This window comes from Lepeophtheirus salmonis, chromosome 5 (assembly GCF_016086655.4).
Source record: "Lepeophtheirus salmonis chromosome 5, UVic_Lsal_1.4, whole genome shotgun sequence".
Taxonomy (NCBI): domain Eukaryota; kingdom Metazoa; phylum Arthropoda; class Copepoda; order Siphonostomatoida; family Caligidae; genus Lepeophtheirus; species Lepeophtheirus salmonis.
Genome location: NC_052135.2, coordinates 18,550,985 through 18,569,420, shown reverse-complemented (window position 1 = coordinate 18,569,420; position 18,436 = coordinate 18,550,985). Strand labels below are relative to the sequence as shown.

The window sequence follows — 18,436 nt, the reverse complement described above, 5'->3', positions numbered from 1 at the left end:
TTACTAGTTAGGTGGAACTACGTTATACTAACATAAATAAGCATTTTATCTTAAAATTAGATCTACTACTTAAGACCTATGTATAATAATAAACAAACAGCACATTATTTTGTCTGATGACCGATTTAAAAAAAAAATTACTTACAACCTAATTGAAAAAAAATAATTATATTATGATTCTCCTAAAATTCATTGACACAATAAACCAGTTTGGTTGAAACATATCTTTTCTTCGTGTGGACGCAAAAGTTTTTTAACCCAAATAAAAGAAATATAGCATCGTTTTATACACGATGGTTTGTAGACAGAACTCTTTATGAAAGTTAAATATTTCAAAGACTAGCTGGAATAGAACTATAGTTTATTGAATTGTTAAAAATCACACGAGTAGAAATGTGTTAATTAATCTTTAACTGCGCTCCAATTTTTTTTGTAAACACGTGTATATATTCTACATATATTGTCCATTCTTCAATGTATTGAAACAGATATAATTAAAATTACACCAAGATTAAAAAATTACCATAGTTTGATCTATAATAACCAATCACTAATAATAATACTCCTTTAATTCATCCATTAATCATATTTAATGGAATTAAACTCTCTCCTATTCATTAAAGGCAATATACATTTATAAATAAAGGAAGAAAAAAACTCTATCTGACTTCCAACTGAGAAAAAGATCATGAATATGTGTTTATTTTATATCCATTGAAAGCATAGCGTTTGCAAAATAAAGGCTACCTCCAACGAAACAACAACAACACCAAGGTTCTTATACATCATTAAACCACAACAACTTAGTAAATGATGATATCCTGGTGTGTGCCTAGGTTGATTTATGAATATTAGTATTGAGATCGATTTTTTTTTCAGTTTGGTCGTAAGTGATTTTTTCGAGATCAATTTAGTTATATATTTCAGTTTAGACTGCAATCTCAGACTGTAGAGCGCAATTTAATTGTTTTCAAACCGTGGTCTAACTTTTTCGGTCTTAATATATATACCGAATTTATTTCAGTATAAGTCAATTGACCAATTTTCTTCTCAATCTGTTTGATTTATGAGTTGTACAAATATGATTTATGCAGCACAATTAACAAAAAATGACGTTATTGTTTCGATGTTCACAATTTTGAAACACAATGGGCGTCATAAACAGGTTATCTATATGTATAGCCTATCTGGATCGAATTCTATATGAGACCCATCCAGATCAATTTTTCGCTTTGGAACTGATCTAGACCAAGCCACATTTCACTTTCAACAAAATTTAAGTTTGAAATACTATGGATATTTTAGTTAGTTACTATTCATATGTTTAAAATTTTATGACCAATAAACCAAGAAATCCAATTGATATATGGACAGTTTTTGGATTACATTCCAAATTTTTTGAAAACCATTGGAATAAGAAAAAAACAATTGAGATTCTCATCGTTAATAGCTTAAAACTAAATATACTTACATTGGCTGTTGATGTTTCAGTATCATATGTTATTACCCTTTTTTTCAAATTTTCAAATTTCAAAATATTTTTAATCAATTATATCAATTGACATAAAATATAGCGTATAAAATATTTTTAGTAGGAGCTATGAATAAAAAAATATGAAACCGATTGTTCTACTCCCAAGAATGAAGAAAAAAGTTAAAAAAATATTAAAAATTTATAAAAACGATATTAAAAATATTAATAATTATTCACAAATAAATTTAAATGTTTTATAAGAGCAATAACTATTTTATTTTTTTCCCTGTAATTAAGAAAATGTGGTATTATTAAAAGGGAGTGGTCAAATCGGTGCGTTTATCAATTTTCGACGATAACATAAATAATATTAATGATACATTATGTCTAGTTTTACAAAAAATCTATTTACAAAGAGTCCATTTTACTTTATTGTATTGTATTTTTATACAACTGTGTTGTTTAGGTTCTAATAGTGGCCTACATCTATAATGCTGATTGTATATGAAAACGTTCCTATAGAGTAAACTGTCCCGTTTTTGGATTAATATTTTTTAATCTGCAGATACGCCTTTCATGCTGTAAAATATGAATATTTTGGGAAAGTTTGAGATGTCTCAGGCTATTTTAACCATTTTTTTTTTGTAGATAGGATTTTTGACCATTTTTAGTCTTCTTGTACTGTTTCAAATATGATGCTATGATTATAAAAATATACTTTTTTAAATGTATTGTGCACCTTACTCTGAATAAATTGTCCATTTAAAACACGTGAATTACTAAGTGATCAATTAGGTTAGGTTTCATTTTTTTTATAAAAAATTAGATTCCTTCTTTGTTGTTCAACCTTAATCTTTTCAAAATCTAGTTTTTTATTATACCCAGCAGAAAAAGCTCTAATAATGTTTTTTTCTAATTAATTAAACGAAAAAAGGGAAAATCAAATACATTTTATGTATACAAGTAGTACTGTTGTAACAAAAAAAGTAGACAAATCAATATTGACGAAAATATATAAATTTTAAACCAAATGAAATTATTATTATTATTTTTTTTAAACCGATTCATCAATTGAATAGATCTCATCCTACACATCCTAAATATTTCACTAATTATACACATAAAATATATGACTTTTCCAAAACAAAAAAAAACAAAAAAATAGTATTTGATGGATAATTATAGAAATACACATTAAAGACTGAAAATACTTAACAGCGGGTAAGTATTTAGTACATGATCCTTTTAGAAATTTTCTCATCATCCCATTGGATAAATGTACATTTCTTTTCTTTATATAAAGGCTTGTAATGATAGATTAATCTTGTATATATGTATGTTACAGTATTGTGGTCAAGACCACTTCACCCGAAACCAAGATTTTGAGAAATTAAAAACAACAGAGGGGGGGGGGGCGTGGATAATGAATAAAAAAAACTTAAGTGTAATAGCTCTAAATTATAGTTATGGACTTGAAATTAGTTTCTAAAAATATGAGCACTCCAACTGGACTTGATAAACATATTAAATGACTTCGATTTGACGTTGATTCGTGAGCCAAGACTGAGACTTGGCATGCTCTTGCAAATTAGGAATTTTATTCCACCTATAGACAAAAATCGATCTAAGAATCACATAACTACATACTTTGATAAATAACTATTACATTTTACATTGTTGATAATTACTTTAAATAATATGCATTAGTTAGCTTTTTGACATTTCACAACAACGAGAGAGTAAATAAAAATACTTTCTACAGACAATAAACGAAACAAAAAATTACTAAACCGTTAAGTTTAAAACTTTTATTTTCTAACGCCCTGCATGTAATAAACTAAATAAATAAAGGTATATTTTAACATAATAGGTAGAATATGGGTAAACTAAATTATCTAAAATGAATAGTTGAGTGTTGCAATAACACTACAGATAATAATTATTAGTTGTAAGTACAACTGTTGCACAGTGAAAGAAAGAAAAAAAAATTAATGGTTGAGTTTAAAATTGTCGTTTTATCACCAAAATCTTAAATTTTAAATATTTTTAGTAAGCATTCGATAAGAACAAATATATTTAATTTTGAATATCAATTTGTAGATATACCATTCATAGGGATGTGATAAGATAGCGACAGTAATGGCTGCAAAATAACTACTAGTTTACGACTATAAAAATTCTAATTAATATTTAATTTCCTGTTGAAATAAATTGGGACTGAACTAAATATAATATGATGTCTAATTTTACGTCGTTACCAATGTTTTGTAAGATTAAGGATTGTGTACATAAAGTTTACATATTTGTTTGTAACATTAGGCATTTTGATGCTCTTATTTCATGATATATTGAAAGTATTTATCTATTATTTACATAAAAATATACAATTGATGTATATAGAGGCATTTGAACTCTTAAATGTGCCACAGATTAATTATAATATAATAGATATTTTTTAGCAGAAAAGTTTAGAATTTTTTTTTATCGACTATAAAATAGAAATTCAGTGATTGCATTGTATACACTTATCCTTAGTTGAAGAGACCCGAAGACAGTTTTAACACCTTTTTTGACTCAAGTACTTGAAGGTAATTTGATTTAAACACGCTAAAAATTTTCTCAGGATAATTACCAAAAACTGTATGTAACTGCTTTCTTTGAAATATGTGTTAAAGTACGTAGATACTTTTATCGTATTTAGAAACATTTTCTCAAAATAAAGAAACAAAAAAAAAATAGACCAAAATAATTTGGTAGCCAATTATTTTCCCAAATATATAGTTATTAATTTATAATTGTGGAAAATTGCACATGGCTTGACAAGAACTAATTTAAATTCAACCAATAAGCGTTCAGAACACTTTTGATTTGAAAAGAAGTGGAAAAAAATTAACAATTCATAAGATACAATGTTAATTATTTTATGAGTTGGGTAACGCAGTATACATAAATTATATTTACAGATAACAAAATAATTAATAATTCAAATAAAATAAGTTAATGCAAAAACAATGAAATATTTAATGGTTAGAGGAAGCGGCCAAAAGTGTGACGCCTGGCAACTTTATATTTCCGCTATCTCGATTAAGATTATTCTTGGTAATAATAAAAATGATCGACAGTGTCAAACACAATGCGAAGGAGCTCAGGGTATAGAAAAATGACTTTTAAGCCTGCTGTGGCAAATATGACCGTGGCTTCGACTTTTAACTCTTCTCCTAGCCCTGTAACTCCCCCAGAAAAGAATATAAAGGAACCTATTATTTATTATTTATAAATTATTTTTTATTATTTAAAAAGCTTTTGATATCAAATAAACTTCCTTTAGAAATACTTTTATTTTTGAAACTTCAATATTACAAAAATATTACATCTCAAATAAATTACTTTCGTCTCTCAATATTAGTTTTTATGACATACCTGAAAGAAAATTTGACCAGAGTAATTGATTTCTTCATACTATACTTGAAATTTATTTTATACGATTGTAATTGTCTTGTTTGGCTGTTACTTATTTGATATTTGAGTAAAATGACCTATTCCAATGTAACTGCTCCCAATATTCTTGAAATAATTATAAGGCATTTGACTGAAGGAAGATTTAAAAAAATACTCAATATTAAAAACATTTTTTACGATGTTTGATAAATACTATTATACCATAAACCATCTTATACTTTAAACATAAAAATTATAATGATATCTTCATACCTATGTGAATCCCAAGTAAGCAAACCTTATTCATAACAATGAAAAGGCAATAATTAGTTGTCCTTTGTATATAAGTTTATTTTGCAATTTTTTTTATTGATCTACCACACAAATATGTATTTTATATGTGAATAATACTAGGTACGGAATAAGTCTTGACCGACCCTTGCATGCTGTACTTCATTTCAATTTGAATGAAGTTAAATGAAATTGCACATAGGAGACATCAAAGAGAGATTTATTCATTCTAATAAATACAGAAAAACATTTGTGAACTTGGACGCTTTTAACACCAATGACATATTCCATTTAGGCCTGAATTGCCATACACACATACGGTAGCTTATCTTCTTCCACTCCTTGTTAACAGAGGACTTGAGTCGACAAAGTTGTCGTGATGGACTTGGATATCATTATAATCATGTAGTACATAAAGATTTAGTCCAGCGGTTTTAGATCCGGGCTCTAGGGCTACCATAAGTTAATTAAGAAGTAACTAAGAATACCCTTATAACACTCCATATAGACTTGTTGATGATTTTGAGTGCAGAATGGGTTCTCCTCCAACCCCTTAGAAATCAAAAACATGAGATCAAATGGTTTTAAACTGTCTCGAGTTCATAACTGATTTTTATATGCTTTCCCATGGAATTGTATTACAAATAGACCACTGTTAGAGTCCGGAATTTTGTCTTTTTAATGGATCTGGGACGGATACTAGTGACTCGAACTTGACCCAGAAAATATGAATTCGACGTCTGTTCTGTTATATACAATATTATTCAACAAACATAAAAAAAAATATTGAGTGGAAATTTAACTATTGGTTTCAGAGTAAGCCGCTTAAACCAATACCTACTGTTACGGACTCTTTGAACAACTCATAATAAGATTCAAATGTATGGGGCACTAAAAATAGGTTTATATATGATTTTTTATTGCTAATAAATTTTATGTACAAACCTGCAACTTTGTATAATCTTTCTATGTACGGTCCACTTACCTTATTTTCTTTTTTTGAATTTGTTTGAACAACGCCGTCTAGTCTAGCTACTTTATTGATTTGTAACCGTAATTTTGTCTTCAAAAATGAGCTCAAATAAGTCATATTAAGTCACTATAATTAATTATGCATAGGTATCAGTGGAACTGCCATTACTGAGCCGATTCTTACACTTCAAAAAAGGTCGATTTCGATACATCGATGGTCCCATGGTAAAATCCCTTGCACATTTATTATGGCACATAAGACTGCATACCGTTTTGAGATAAATGTTTTTTCCTCAGTACACAAAATCTTTTCCAGTTAATGTGCTCAATGATTTGCAGTTTCCCTGTTTTAACAAAGATAGCGTTTCTATTTTTTGTTCAACAGCTATCACTTTAACTAATAGGGTTAAATTTGACTTTTTATATTTAATCAAACTAAGGAAAAACAAATCATTGATCCCATTACACATTTAAATGATTAAAAAAAGGTGCACAATATTTATGTCAGATAAACCAAAAACTAAAAAATATATAAATACAATTTTTGACTCGTATCATCATTTGGAGCAGTACAAGAGATTTAAAAATGCGCAATTCCCATCCAAAAATCTTTTTTGTTTTCTAATTTAAGGCCTAAGAGCCCTCCATTTCTGTATGATATATTTATTTTATTGCCAACAACAGAAAATGTATTTGTGAAACGGAGAAAATATTAACTAGGAAATGGATCAGTCTATCATAAATATAACTGTATAGTTTTTTTTTCCTTTTTTCAAGTTTCCATAAATAAGTATAAATTACGTTTTTTCATTTTCTTTGACAACTATATACAAGTATAAAGTCATTTTCATTTTATTATCTAATTTGACTTATTCTTTAAAAAGGGATGAAATGAGATAAAAACATAATTGGTTTTATAAATAGAAATATGTTTTCAAAATCTAACACATTTCATCAGCTATATAAATCAAGAATTATCTGATGGATTACATATCTTACGCATTTGGAACAAGTAATGCTAATGAAAAAAACAAATTAACAAGAAATAGTTTTACTTTTCTTAGATTAGTAATAATTATTACAGTTATATATACATAAACTCTCACTCTTGAGGCCTTCGAGGTCCTGAATATAACCACAAATTAATACTTGGAAAACAGATTTTTTTTTAAATCAGTCGCACTCTATATATTGAACATACTAAAAGGAATGTGTCAGGGTACTATTGAATCATCATTAAAAACAGCTATATATAAGATTTAGCCTTCAGGAATGAAGATAGAACCACAAATTAATGATGAAAAATACATTTCATATTCCTGATAATATTAATAATTATTCGTTATATATTGTGTTGTATATATAAATATGTGGATATTGAGGGTACAAATCTAAAAGACAGTCTAAGACCATAGAAAAAAAATAGGGAACCACAACAAGAATAATTGATTTATAAAATTATGAATTGATAGCACTAAAAAACAAGTCTTGAATTATTAGAAAAGTACATAAGTGCTGGGTTTGTGATTTTTTGACCTATTTGACTAAAAAATATTTTAAGGAACATCATTGATAGTATAAAGAGTTTGTCTTAAGATACTGTATGCTAGAACACCCGTAAATATAATATTGACATTTCTTAATTTATTGATTTTTAAGGAGTGATATCAAAGTGGCATCACATACAACTGCAGCCGTTTTAGTGTTAATTAATATTATTATAAATATTAAAAATTGTAATAAACAAGGTTTAAAAGCCACAAAAATGTTTAAAAACTATGTCTAAGAGCCGGACTATGCAACAACTTTTCAATAAGGGTCAAGTCAAAGAAATTTATTTTATTTAACTCAAAAGGGACTGTATAATACCCGGAACGTCTTGTCAGCTAATAAACAGAATTAGATTTGCCGTAAAATCTCATAAGGTATGAAACAATAATTATAGAGCTATAATTACGTTTAATGTTTTCAGCTCTGATCTCATTATAAAATGAGAAAAATCCAGGTTCAAAGCATAGTTTATATCACAAGAAAATAATGAAAAGGAGTCATTTGGATTTCCGACTTAAAATTTTGTACGTTTTTAATTGGATAAAGTACTCCCTATTGGTCATTCTTATACATCAAACAGTACCAATATTTATATTAACAACAATGATGTTGTTAATAACAAAAACACGCCTACTAAAAAGTTCGAAAAATACTTTAAATCCGCTATCTAGAATATTTTCAAAAAAATTGAAAAAAAAACATAAGAATAATATATGACATTGGAACACCGAATAATTCTATAAAAGCTAATGTCCCATGAATATTTTAAAAGTTAAAAAAGGTCTCGGAATATTATGTAACTGTCATGTTGTCCTTATTAAATCTCTTTGCGTAAATCATTTGCCCTACTTTTGTAATGGTACCATCAATTTTCATCCTATTTGACCTAAAGGATATGCCAAAAACTCTTCTTTTTCAGCCTTAGTAATAAAAAAAGTACTTATGGTCGTAACAGTAGACTCAATTATTCCTTGTATTGTTGAAATTCCTTACAAAAGAAGGTCTATCCTCTCAGGAGAACCCCTAGAGAAACTGTTCGTTATATTGGGCAAAAATATTAAAGTGCAATAAAAGACTTTATTCTTTAGAAGTATTAATCATATAATTAATATAAAATGAGAATATTTCATTTATGAATAAATAGTTGGAGAATACAAATGTAATTTAGGCTTAATATTGAGGAAAAAAAAATCTTTGATTATCTTTTGTCTTCAATTATAAAAATTTATGTAATCAATTTTTTTGTTAAATAAATTAACTATTTTAGTAAATAGACGACTGGACAAGCTCGGTGACACATCACTCGAAAAAGTTTTTCAAATCATCCATGCCAATCCCATTCACAACTTGACCACAAAAATGATTCCAATATACATATACTTAATAACTCATCCCTTTATTCGAACAATTCAAACAAAGAAAATGTTATCTTATTATTTTGTAAAACCTCGGTAGAAAACCTCCTAATATCTTATCTACTTATGTAAAAACTACCCAAGTATAAAAATGGTAGATAATGTCGTCTCAGAAAGGTATGGAAAGAAACTATCCCCTACAGACTGGCTACTCTCTCCCAATATTGGAGGAACTGTCGAATACAATGTGGAGCAATACTCGTTAAAATTATTTGGCTAATGTACATCTATAAATGTAAAGAAATCAGCATTCCAGTAGGACTGGTAAATATGATTGTACCTTTCATGAACTGTATAGACTTATAATTTTTTATTTTTACATTATTTTACCTTTGTCTTTTTACAAAATAGAGAAATCAAAATGTATTTTTAATTTAATATTAATCGTAACCCTCAAATAATTGTTGGTTTTGACAAATGAATAGATTCAAGTTTTTTAGCTTAGTCTAATTCATGTTAATCACTTAAATAGTTTGATATAATTTAATTTTCTTTTGTGCCATATATTAATATTTATTTAATTTGCGTTACTTTATTTTATTAGAATATATGATACTTGAAAAAAATTATTCTCTCAACATTTGAACCTTCTTAACCTTGATATACAATAAAAATTTTATTGCTGCTGCTTATTTTTCTACTTTTCAGATATTGTTAGAAGTAGTGACAATAAAAAATTAGCTTTTTTATCTAAAATCTACCCTGATCCGTATCCCTTATTAAAGTCATACCTGATAGATTTTAATATAATTACTTTTTATCGAGAATTAAAGGTATTCTAATAAATAAATATATAAATACTGCGGTACTATGTATTGTTTTTCCCATTGAGAATATTGAATAGATGGAAATCATAAATATTTATCCTTATATGGAAGAAGCAGCAAGTTTACACAAGGTCTCTAATGAAATATGTACATTGTACACACTACTCAACAGAAAACACATCCTTGAAGAGTGAAAAACGTATATAGATTTTTGTATCTTTTTGACTACTGTGTTTCATCTTCAAAGGCATAGAGAAAAGACAAAGTAAATGGGAATAATTAATAAGTAGGCATTTTAAGGAAATAAAGCAATATTGTAGTATTATGTCAAGAGCAAACAATTTCTATAGAGCGTTTTCACTGACGTCATAAATTACATCATACTCAAAGACGACATTGTTGAAATTTTTCCAACGTAAAATGGAAAAACCTTCAATAAACTTCATTTAGTGATTTAAAGGATAAAAAAATACTTAATACATGCATTCAATACTACCCTATGGCTATAATGAAAACTGATATTGGAATTATATCAGAGTAATATCTAGTTAGAAATCCTTAAAAATGCCTAGATTATTACAAACATTTTTTTGATGGATTAGAGACGAGAAAAGTAGGATCATTAGAGTATATTACATTATTACTTTCATTATAATACTGTTAGTTAACTTATTGTTTCCAATATGGAAATAAGATTGAATAAAGATGTGATAACAGATTTGAATACACATTATGATATGATTTATTATAAAACTATACAAAACAGGATTTTTTTTTTTTTTGATTAAGGTATGATTAATTTTAGTTGTTGTCCCATTTTGATATCGAATAGTTCACTGTTTTCCTTAATATTGATGAAAAACTGAATAATCTCTTATAAAACTTGATCGTTTAGGACCTAAAAATGGCAGACATTAACAATGCTGACGCTCAATACTCGAGTATTTCTGAGTTTTAAAGAATAATGGGCAATAGTTATTATAAACAAACATAAAATATTGAATTTTCCACATCATAATATAGTTACTCTTCAACTTATACGTTTTAATACTTATTTGAGATATTTTTGTATTTTTTTTTTCTGGATTCTGAGGATTAGTTCGAATAAGAATAAAAATATCCCAATAAATAACAATTAATAAATTATCACATTTAATGCCATAAAATAATTACTCTTTTGATTTTTTTTTTTTTTTGTTTATTTTAAAGTATATCTAATGGAGCTGAATTTTTTATATCAATATTCATCTTGTTAATTATTTATGAAGTAATAAGAAGACTAAAAATACATGAAAATCATTTTTCTCTCCCCCCCTTTCTCAATATAATATGCTCAATGTAATGAAAGACTCAAATTCGATTGAAATACTTGCCTTTCATCATAATTAGCTGACTTTTTTTTCTAATTTCATTCATCTTGACTACTGGTTACAAAGTTCACAAAGAACACATCGCTTGCACAAACTTATATTTTCTTCATAGACTAGAGAAAATCAACCTGCAGTCCATTAAATGTATGTATGGCTGTCTGTTATGATTATAATTACATAAGGGACTTATTTTATCCAAAAAATGAATTTTATTTGTAAACTTTATCATATTCATGATAAAGTTGTATTGTTTGTATATACTTAAACCATAATGAAAAAGGCTGAATATCTCATGAAATGGGTTCAACCCTTCCTAGTGACTTGCTTCATTTGTACATACATATATCACAACGTTTAATTTTATTGAACACTGTTGTTTTACAGAGGTTATGATATTAATCAATAATTGCTTACCAATATATTGACTTACATGTGTAGGCATTCCTTGATCTTAATTTCCAATAAACCAATATAAAAGTACTATGTATCAATTTTTAGTTGATAAACGAGATAACATATGTCTATGTACAAGAAGCATGCTGATTTTATACATAGGTATATTTATATACCCCAGACACAAACAAATTTCAACTCAATTAAATTTGACCTCACTCCCTTATCTATTCATTTAATATAATACTTTGATGTGGGTAGTGATTCACGAGTATTCACTATGCAAATAATTTTTGAAGGAGTATTTCGTGCGAGAAACACTACTACTAGGCCTCTTGAAGCCACTGAATTATATTAAATATATTTGAAGATGCACCTAGTAGATAAATATATGTATATGTATTTTTCTTCTCGATTATAGAAATTGCAGCAATTGTTAGTTGTTGAAGCATAAATCATATTCGAATGGTCTTGTAGCCACCTACATATACCCCCTCTTTTGTCTATTTTTCAAGCCTTTTCTAAGTGCATCTGTATCATATACATATGTGACCTTCAATTGCACTGTTTAAGGACAATTAATGGTAGTTTATATAATGTTTGTAGTTTGTAAGAAAACTTGGGTGTTTATTCATATATATTTTGTGTTTTTATGTACATATGTGCCTTTTGACGGTTATTGCATGAAGAGGAGGTAAAGGAGGAGGGCCTAGGGAAGTGATAAATTCCTAATGAAAAATTTAAGTTTAACTGTGGGAGGAGAATCGTTCACTAGTGTAATATTTGTTAGTATTATAACTTTACGTTACGATGGGAAAGACTAAAGAACGTGTTGTTGGCCCAAGGATTCTCCTACGACTCCGTCGTCCAAAGGGCCAATAATTGTAGGGAGTTGGCCCATTACAAAAAAAATGATTTCGATAGAGACCTCATATTAACAAAAGAACGTTTATGCCTATATGCCTAACAAAATATTTATAAACATTCAATATAATATTTGCTTATTTTATTTAAAATCAAATTATAGTCTGTCAGCACTGATACAACAGTAACTAACTAATATCAAATTTAACCCACATATATGGAAAAATGATTACAATTTAATAGCTGTTGAAGAATCCATTTATGCTTGTTTGTAAATATGGCTATATAAACATGAATTTAATTAATAGATTATAGAACGATTACTAAACATTTTGCAAAGATATTTATCTAATATGGATCCTACTTGATACTTTATGATAATAGAATTAAAAAATTGCATTTGGGGCTTTATACAGACGTAATGGATACTATGATATGTTGAATGTCTATAATGCCTCAACAAAATAGTAATCTTAAAAACAATGACATTCCCAATATATTTATTTAATTTATAAATATCTAATATTTATAAATTGATATATCAGTGATAATTTGTGGTATTAGTTTATGATTAGCGACATTAGCTGTAGTCGAAAACCTTTATAAACCGTTATTTATTATTTTATGGTTTTCAAGCCTTTTAAATATTATCAATCATGTATTATTTAACTTTGTAATTGATCGTACAACTTTTAATGCAATTTGGGACGCCTTCGAAAGTTTAATTAATCTAATAGATTAATAAAAGATAATCATCTAAATAAGAATAATTTCTGTTACAAAAAGTTAATTAGTAATAATAAATGAACAGTGACCTATTTTTCTGTCTTATTGGTATAGGCATATTTATCCATTTATATGATAAAACATCAGCCTATAATTTAGGTATTTTTTAATTACTATTTGGAATCTTTGGAATTTCTAAGGAAAGTAATAACAAAATGATAAGCTATGCAGAATAATTAGGAAGCTAAGTATTGAGGAAATATAGGAAATACAGTTAAATTCGGATAAAAAACAAATCGTTGATTCCAACAAAAATGTTACTTCCATGAGAATAGAAGATTAAATAATCATTTTTTTTTGTTTTTTACAGTGTATTGGTGACCTGCATAAAGAAATAATACATTTTCCGTTTAATTTTTATGCATAACTATTTCATACAATCAGTTATCTTTCTATTAGTTGTTTAACTAAAGAAGAATCCTTTTTAAATTTTCTCAATATTGAACGAATCTTCTTCGAACATTATAATAGAATATACAAGAGGGATAAGAGTAAAAAAAAATATTTGTATCTTTTTATTTGTGATTTTTTTTTAAATCTACGTAAAAGTTAAGTTTAAAAGCTGCACCTATCTGAGTTTTCCATCATGTTGCTTTTTTGAAAATTAACTTATGGAGTAAAAAATTAGTCTTTGAGAAAAGTTATCTATAAAAACTTGCCTTTTCATATTTTTCCCCCCTCTTGCATTAAGTATTTTATTTTTATTTTATACAAATTAGAATTAAACAGTGTTTTAATATCATTATTTTCAAATGTGAAGGTCGAAATCAAAGCGTTCAAAAAATAAATGTATGTCTGTACTTGACAAGAAAAGGCTGACAACAATTAATGATTCATCAAGTTATGAAGTGAGAATAACATTATAGTACAGTTGTAGATACATTTAACATATGTTTCAATGATTTTGCTTATGTACCAATAATAAAAGATCATTTTTGGACTTGTGTCTTTATCATTTATGGTGGTAATGATTCGTATGCATTTCTTTGATCTAAAACAATATTATTTTAAGTATATATTATGTACGTACATAATTGTAAGCTGCCTATATTGTATGTTTAGAATTGTATATCTCAAGGTGAAACCGTGGGTGTTATCGATTATGAATTCATAACTTAAAGAAGAGCAAGCAAATAGAAGGAACATCTCTTATGTAAGATTTTTTTGTTTCTACGTATAAACACATGCAAAATATAAAGTTGCCATTCATAAAACATAAATATACAAAAGTGTAACCATAAAATCAATCGTGAACAGAAAATTGGAAAATAATAAATCCTTTTTATTTTTTGATTATGTATATTTCATTGACATATTAGGTATATATTATGATCAATTTTGGCCGTTTTATTCAAATTTCTAAAATAAATAAAGATAATAAGAATTTAGTCTTAAGATTATAGTCCAACTTGAGGCCCGAGTGCTGCATTAAATCCAGTTACTCACTCAAACAGTAATAACAATAATCTATATTTTCTGTCGATTTAATATACTATAAAATGCATTAACATCGCATTTGTTTTTGTTGCCCAATATATTTAACATCTTGGTAATTGTTATAACAAATATACTGGACTGTTTTTGGTTTCGTGCAAATGTTGGATTTGAGCCAAAATTTGCTATTTTGGTCAAGGTTTTGAGTTCTTCGTTAAGTCAAATTTGTTTCTGGACAATAAGTCCATTTTTTTGTTAATCGAGTTTGAGTTTTTGAAAATATCTGCGTAGTATGTAAAGTGGTTTCTCCTTATTGATATATCTGCTATTCTTTTAACAAGAAAAGAGTATGTGAAGTATATTTACTGTTTCTTTAAGTGATACTAGAAATTTAACAGATTAATACTTAAATGTTTCGTGTTTTGATTATAATTCGAGTTCAAATAAGGACGAATTTTCAATATATTGTGGAAGCTCGAATATTTTTTAGAGGATTGTCGACATTAGAAAAATTGAGTTCTAGTAGTACTCGAATCCAAAACTAGGTTTGCTATCCTTGGACTGAAGTGATAATTTTATAATAACGATTTTAAAACGGTACAATTTGAAATTGCTATAGAAAGTGGTACTTGAAGCACCACTACATCACAAAAAAAGTCGGTCAGCTGAAGACGAATAATAAATATTATAAAATTTATACCGACCCCCTCCCATCCTGGACGTCTCTGTAGGTGCATGGTATATGAATGGATTTTATCAACATTTTTGTCATATATTTTTATCTAAAAAGTGTCAAAGTATCTGTATCAATTTTAAATATCAAAACAGATACAAAAATTTTGGTATCGTGACAACATTCAAATGACAAAACCTTTTTTCTCATGTGAGAATTAAATGATTAATTCCCACAAAATGTTACTCGATATTATGATTGTCTTACCTTTCTTCCTGAGTAGACGAGGACACCGTGGTGTAAGACGACTGCCGTGCCCAACGGTTAATCCTCCTTCCACGTCGTCGAAATCCATCGTCCTCATATTCTTCATCCTCACTCTGATCATCTACACGTCCACTTTCGAAATAGAATCTATCTCGAACCGCATCGAATCCTCTTTTCTTCATCATCAAGGTCTGCTGTTGTTGTTGCAGGGGCTGTGAAGGACGGGTTGGCAGCCTTCTTTGATGACGTCCCATCATCATCATGAGTGGAGGAGCGGGTCTGGAGGGTGGAGAAGGGGGATTGAACACGAGTGGAGGGAGAGGAGGAGCGAATCCACGATCATACGGTTCTGACTCCTCATCATCTGAATAGGCACGAATCTCTCGTACTTGTGATTTGGATCGTATTCGTGTTATTTCAGGAGGGGGAATATGTGAAATTCGTTCAGGGTGTTTGAATGAGAAAGCTCTTCCAATACGTCGCCCTTCCTTTGTAAGAGGCGGTGGAGGAACGGGATTGTCAGGATACGAATGAAGGGGTGGACAAGCATGAAGATTGTTCGTGCTCACCGATGTATGTTTTGCCGACGAGAGGTTGAACATTGACTCACGTCTTACAAGAGCAGAAAATCCTCGGGAAAGAAAGGACTCTCCTCGTTTTACACGGTTCTTTTTCCCCTCCTTTTTTGGAGGCTGGAGAGTGGCGAACTGGTTATGGTTCATGCCATAGTTGGAGTTCCACATCTTGATCAAACTTCTGTAGTGTAGGAATAATGTAAAAACTATTAATTGTACAATTGAGGGTAGATGAATCACAATTTTAAGCAAGAAAGTATAAAAACACTTAAAACAAACCACTGCACCACGGGAACATCACAAACTAATATTAGTATCATTATTTTTCATTTTAAAGTCACGTCTTTTTTACACAACCAAGCAAAGCGTGCTTGGTTCACATGTGCCATTGCACGCAAATAACGGAGGGAGGTTAAGTTTTTTAACCGCGCTCGCGGGAGGTTAATTTCTTATTTCCGAAGTATTTTTCCGTGGGACAGCTATTAAAATTTTAATACTATCTGTACGTCATATAAACATGAACATGTAAATGCATTTACAATTTAATACAAACTAATATCAAAATATGACAACAATTTTTAATACTTGCATTGAGATGATTTCATACAAGATATTTCTTTCATTTCAAAACTTATTGATTAGATACACAAGTCTGAATTTCTTAGTATTAGAAACCTAAGCTTACCCTAAACAAATGTCATTAATACAGTTGTTGTTCTTAAAAAGAAATTAGTTCAGCAAAAGTTATTATCTTTTATTCAATATGCGTAGATTCGATTCACAGTTCATCCTAGAGAAGGAAATATACATTAGGTTTATGGATTTCAAAGATATTTGTTAGATCAGATAGAATCATTGTAGCCGTTCATTTTTATATTTAACTATAATTTATTATGAATTCTATTATTAGAAAAAAAAAATCCGAGGTAAATTTAATTTTTGCCGTTTGTTTTGATATTTTACGTCAAAAATGTTTTTGACATATTTTAAAGAAGTAATAACTTAAATCCATTTTTTCCCCTTTTTCTTAAGATTAGTTTTATACTATCAATTGACATACATATATTTATATATATTAAGTAGTAGAATTAAAGATTACTTCAGATTACGAATAGTATTACGCATTTTCTAAAAATGGAGGGAATATCCAAGTAAACTAATTTAATAAATCATCTAAATATACTTAATTCTATAGGGATTTACCAACGATACTTAAGAAATCATATCCAGTATTAAGGATTTGAGATTATAGAATGAAAAAAGGTCAATGTTTATTCATCAGAGTTTTTATTAATGTATTAAGATTCTTGAAAAGGTAAAAATAAAAGAAATTTCTCGATTAACCTCTGTAAATTTTTTTGAAAAATCTATGTACTAAAATGTAAATACCATATTGGTTCCCTTTCCACTTAGAAAATAATACCAAATATATAAAAGATTTTAGCATTTTAGCTGGCGCCGGTAAGACAACGTCCAATATCATGAATGTACTAAAGATGAGTAGGGCCACTGTGTGTCGAGTAAACAATTGTTTGGCCACTAGCAAAAACCTTTAGAGCTAGCCTATAAGTTGTAAATCAACCAAGTTAAATCCTAAGGAGGTATGAAAAAACTTCTATAAGAACCCAGCTATGAAGTTTACTGGGTATGCTTAGAAGTAGAAGAAGATGTACTGATCTACAGTTGGCAAGTCCTAAAAGAATGGGAGAAAATCACTCAAGAGGATTAAAACTTAATTCCTTTCAAAACAACAGAACAAACTCCGCCAGGAGGGTTGTTAGCGACTTCTGAATCACTGAAAAAACAATGTAGATCGATTTTTTTTTTTGCTAAAAATATATTCACTGTGGGCCCTGAGTAGAACAAGCAACAGGACAGTGATTTTTCTTTTTTCATACCAGCAGCAAAATTAGGACTGTCACCCAGACCAAGTACCCTCTCTCTGTGATTATCTTAGGGATTATATCCCCAACGGGGGAAATAAATCTTGGCCAAGCTGGTGCAAATTAGAATTGCAATGTAAGTTGTTTCTTTTTCCTATATTGTGATTATCTTGCTTGTTTTTGTTTTTTTGTTATATATATCAAATATTAATCTGAGAACCTAAGCCTCAGTTAAGACTTGAACTTTTTCATTAAACTCCCTAATTTTATTAAAAAAATGATT

At 28.4% G+C, this 18,436-nt stretch overlaps 1 protein-coding gene across 1 annotated transcript in view; it reads right to left on the bottom strand.

Moving 5' to 3' along the window:
* The window catches only part of LOC121117742 (uncharacterized), a 319,548-nt gene extending 302,894 nt beyond the window's left edge, over nucleotides 1-16,654 (bottom strand). Inside the window, exon 1 of the mRNA XM_071888348.1 lies at nucleotides 15,696-16,654. Within this exon, the coding sequence (XP_071744449.1) occupies nucleotides 15,696-16,438 (743 nt within the window). The 5' untranslated portion in view covers nucleotides 16,439-16,654. The remainder of the gene's footprint in view (nucleotides 1-15,695) is intronic.
* Between the last annotated feature and the right edge of the window lie 1,782 nt (nucleotides 16,655-18,436).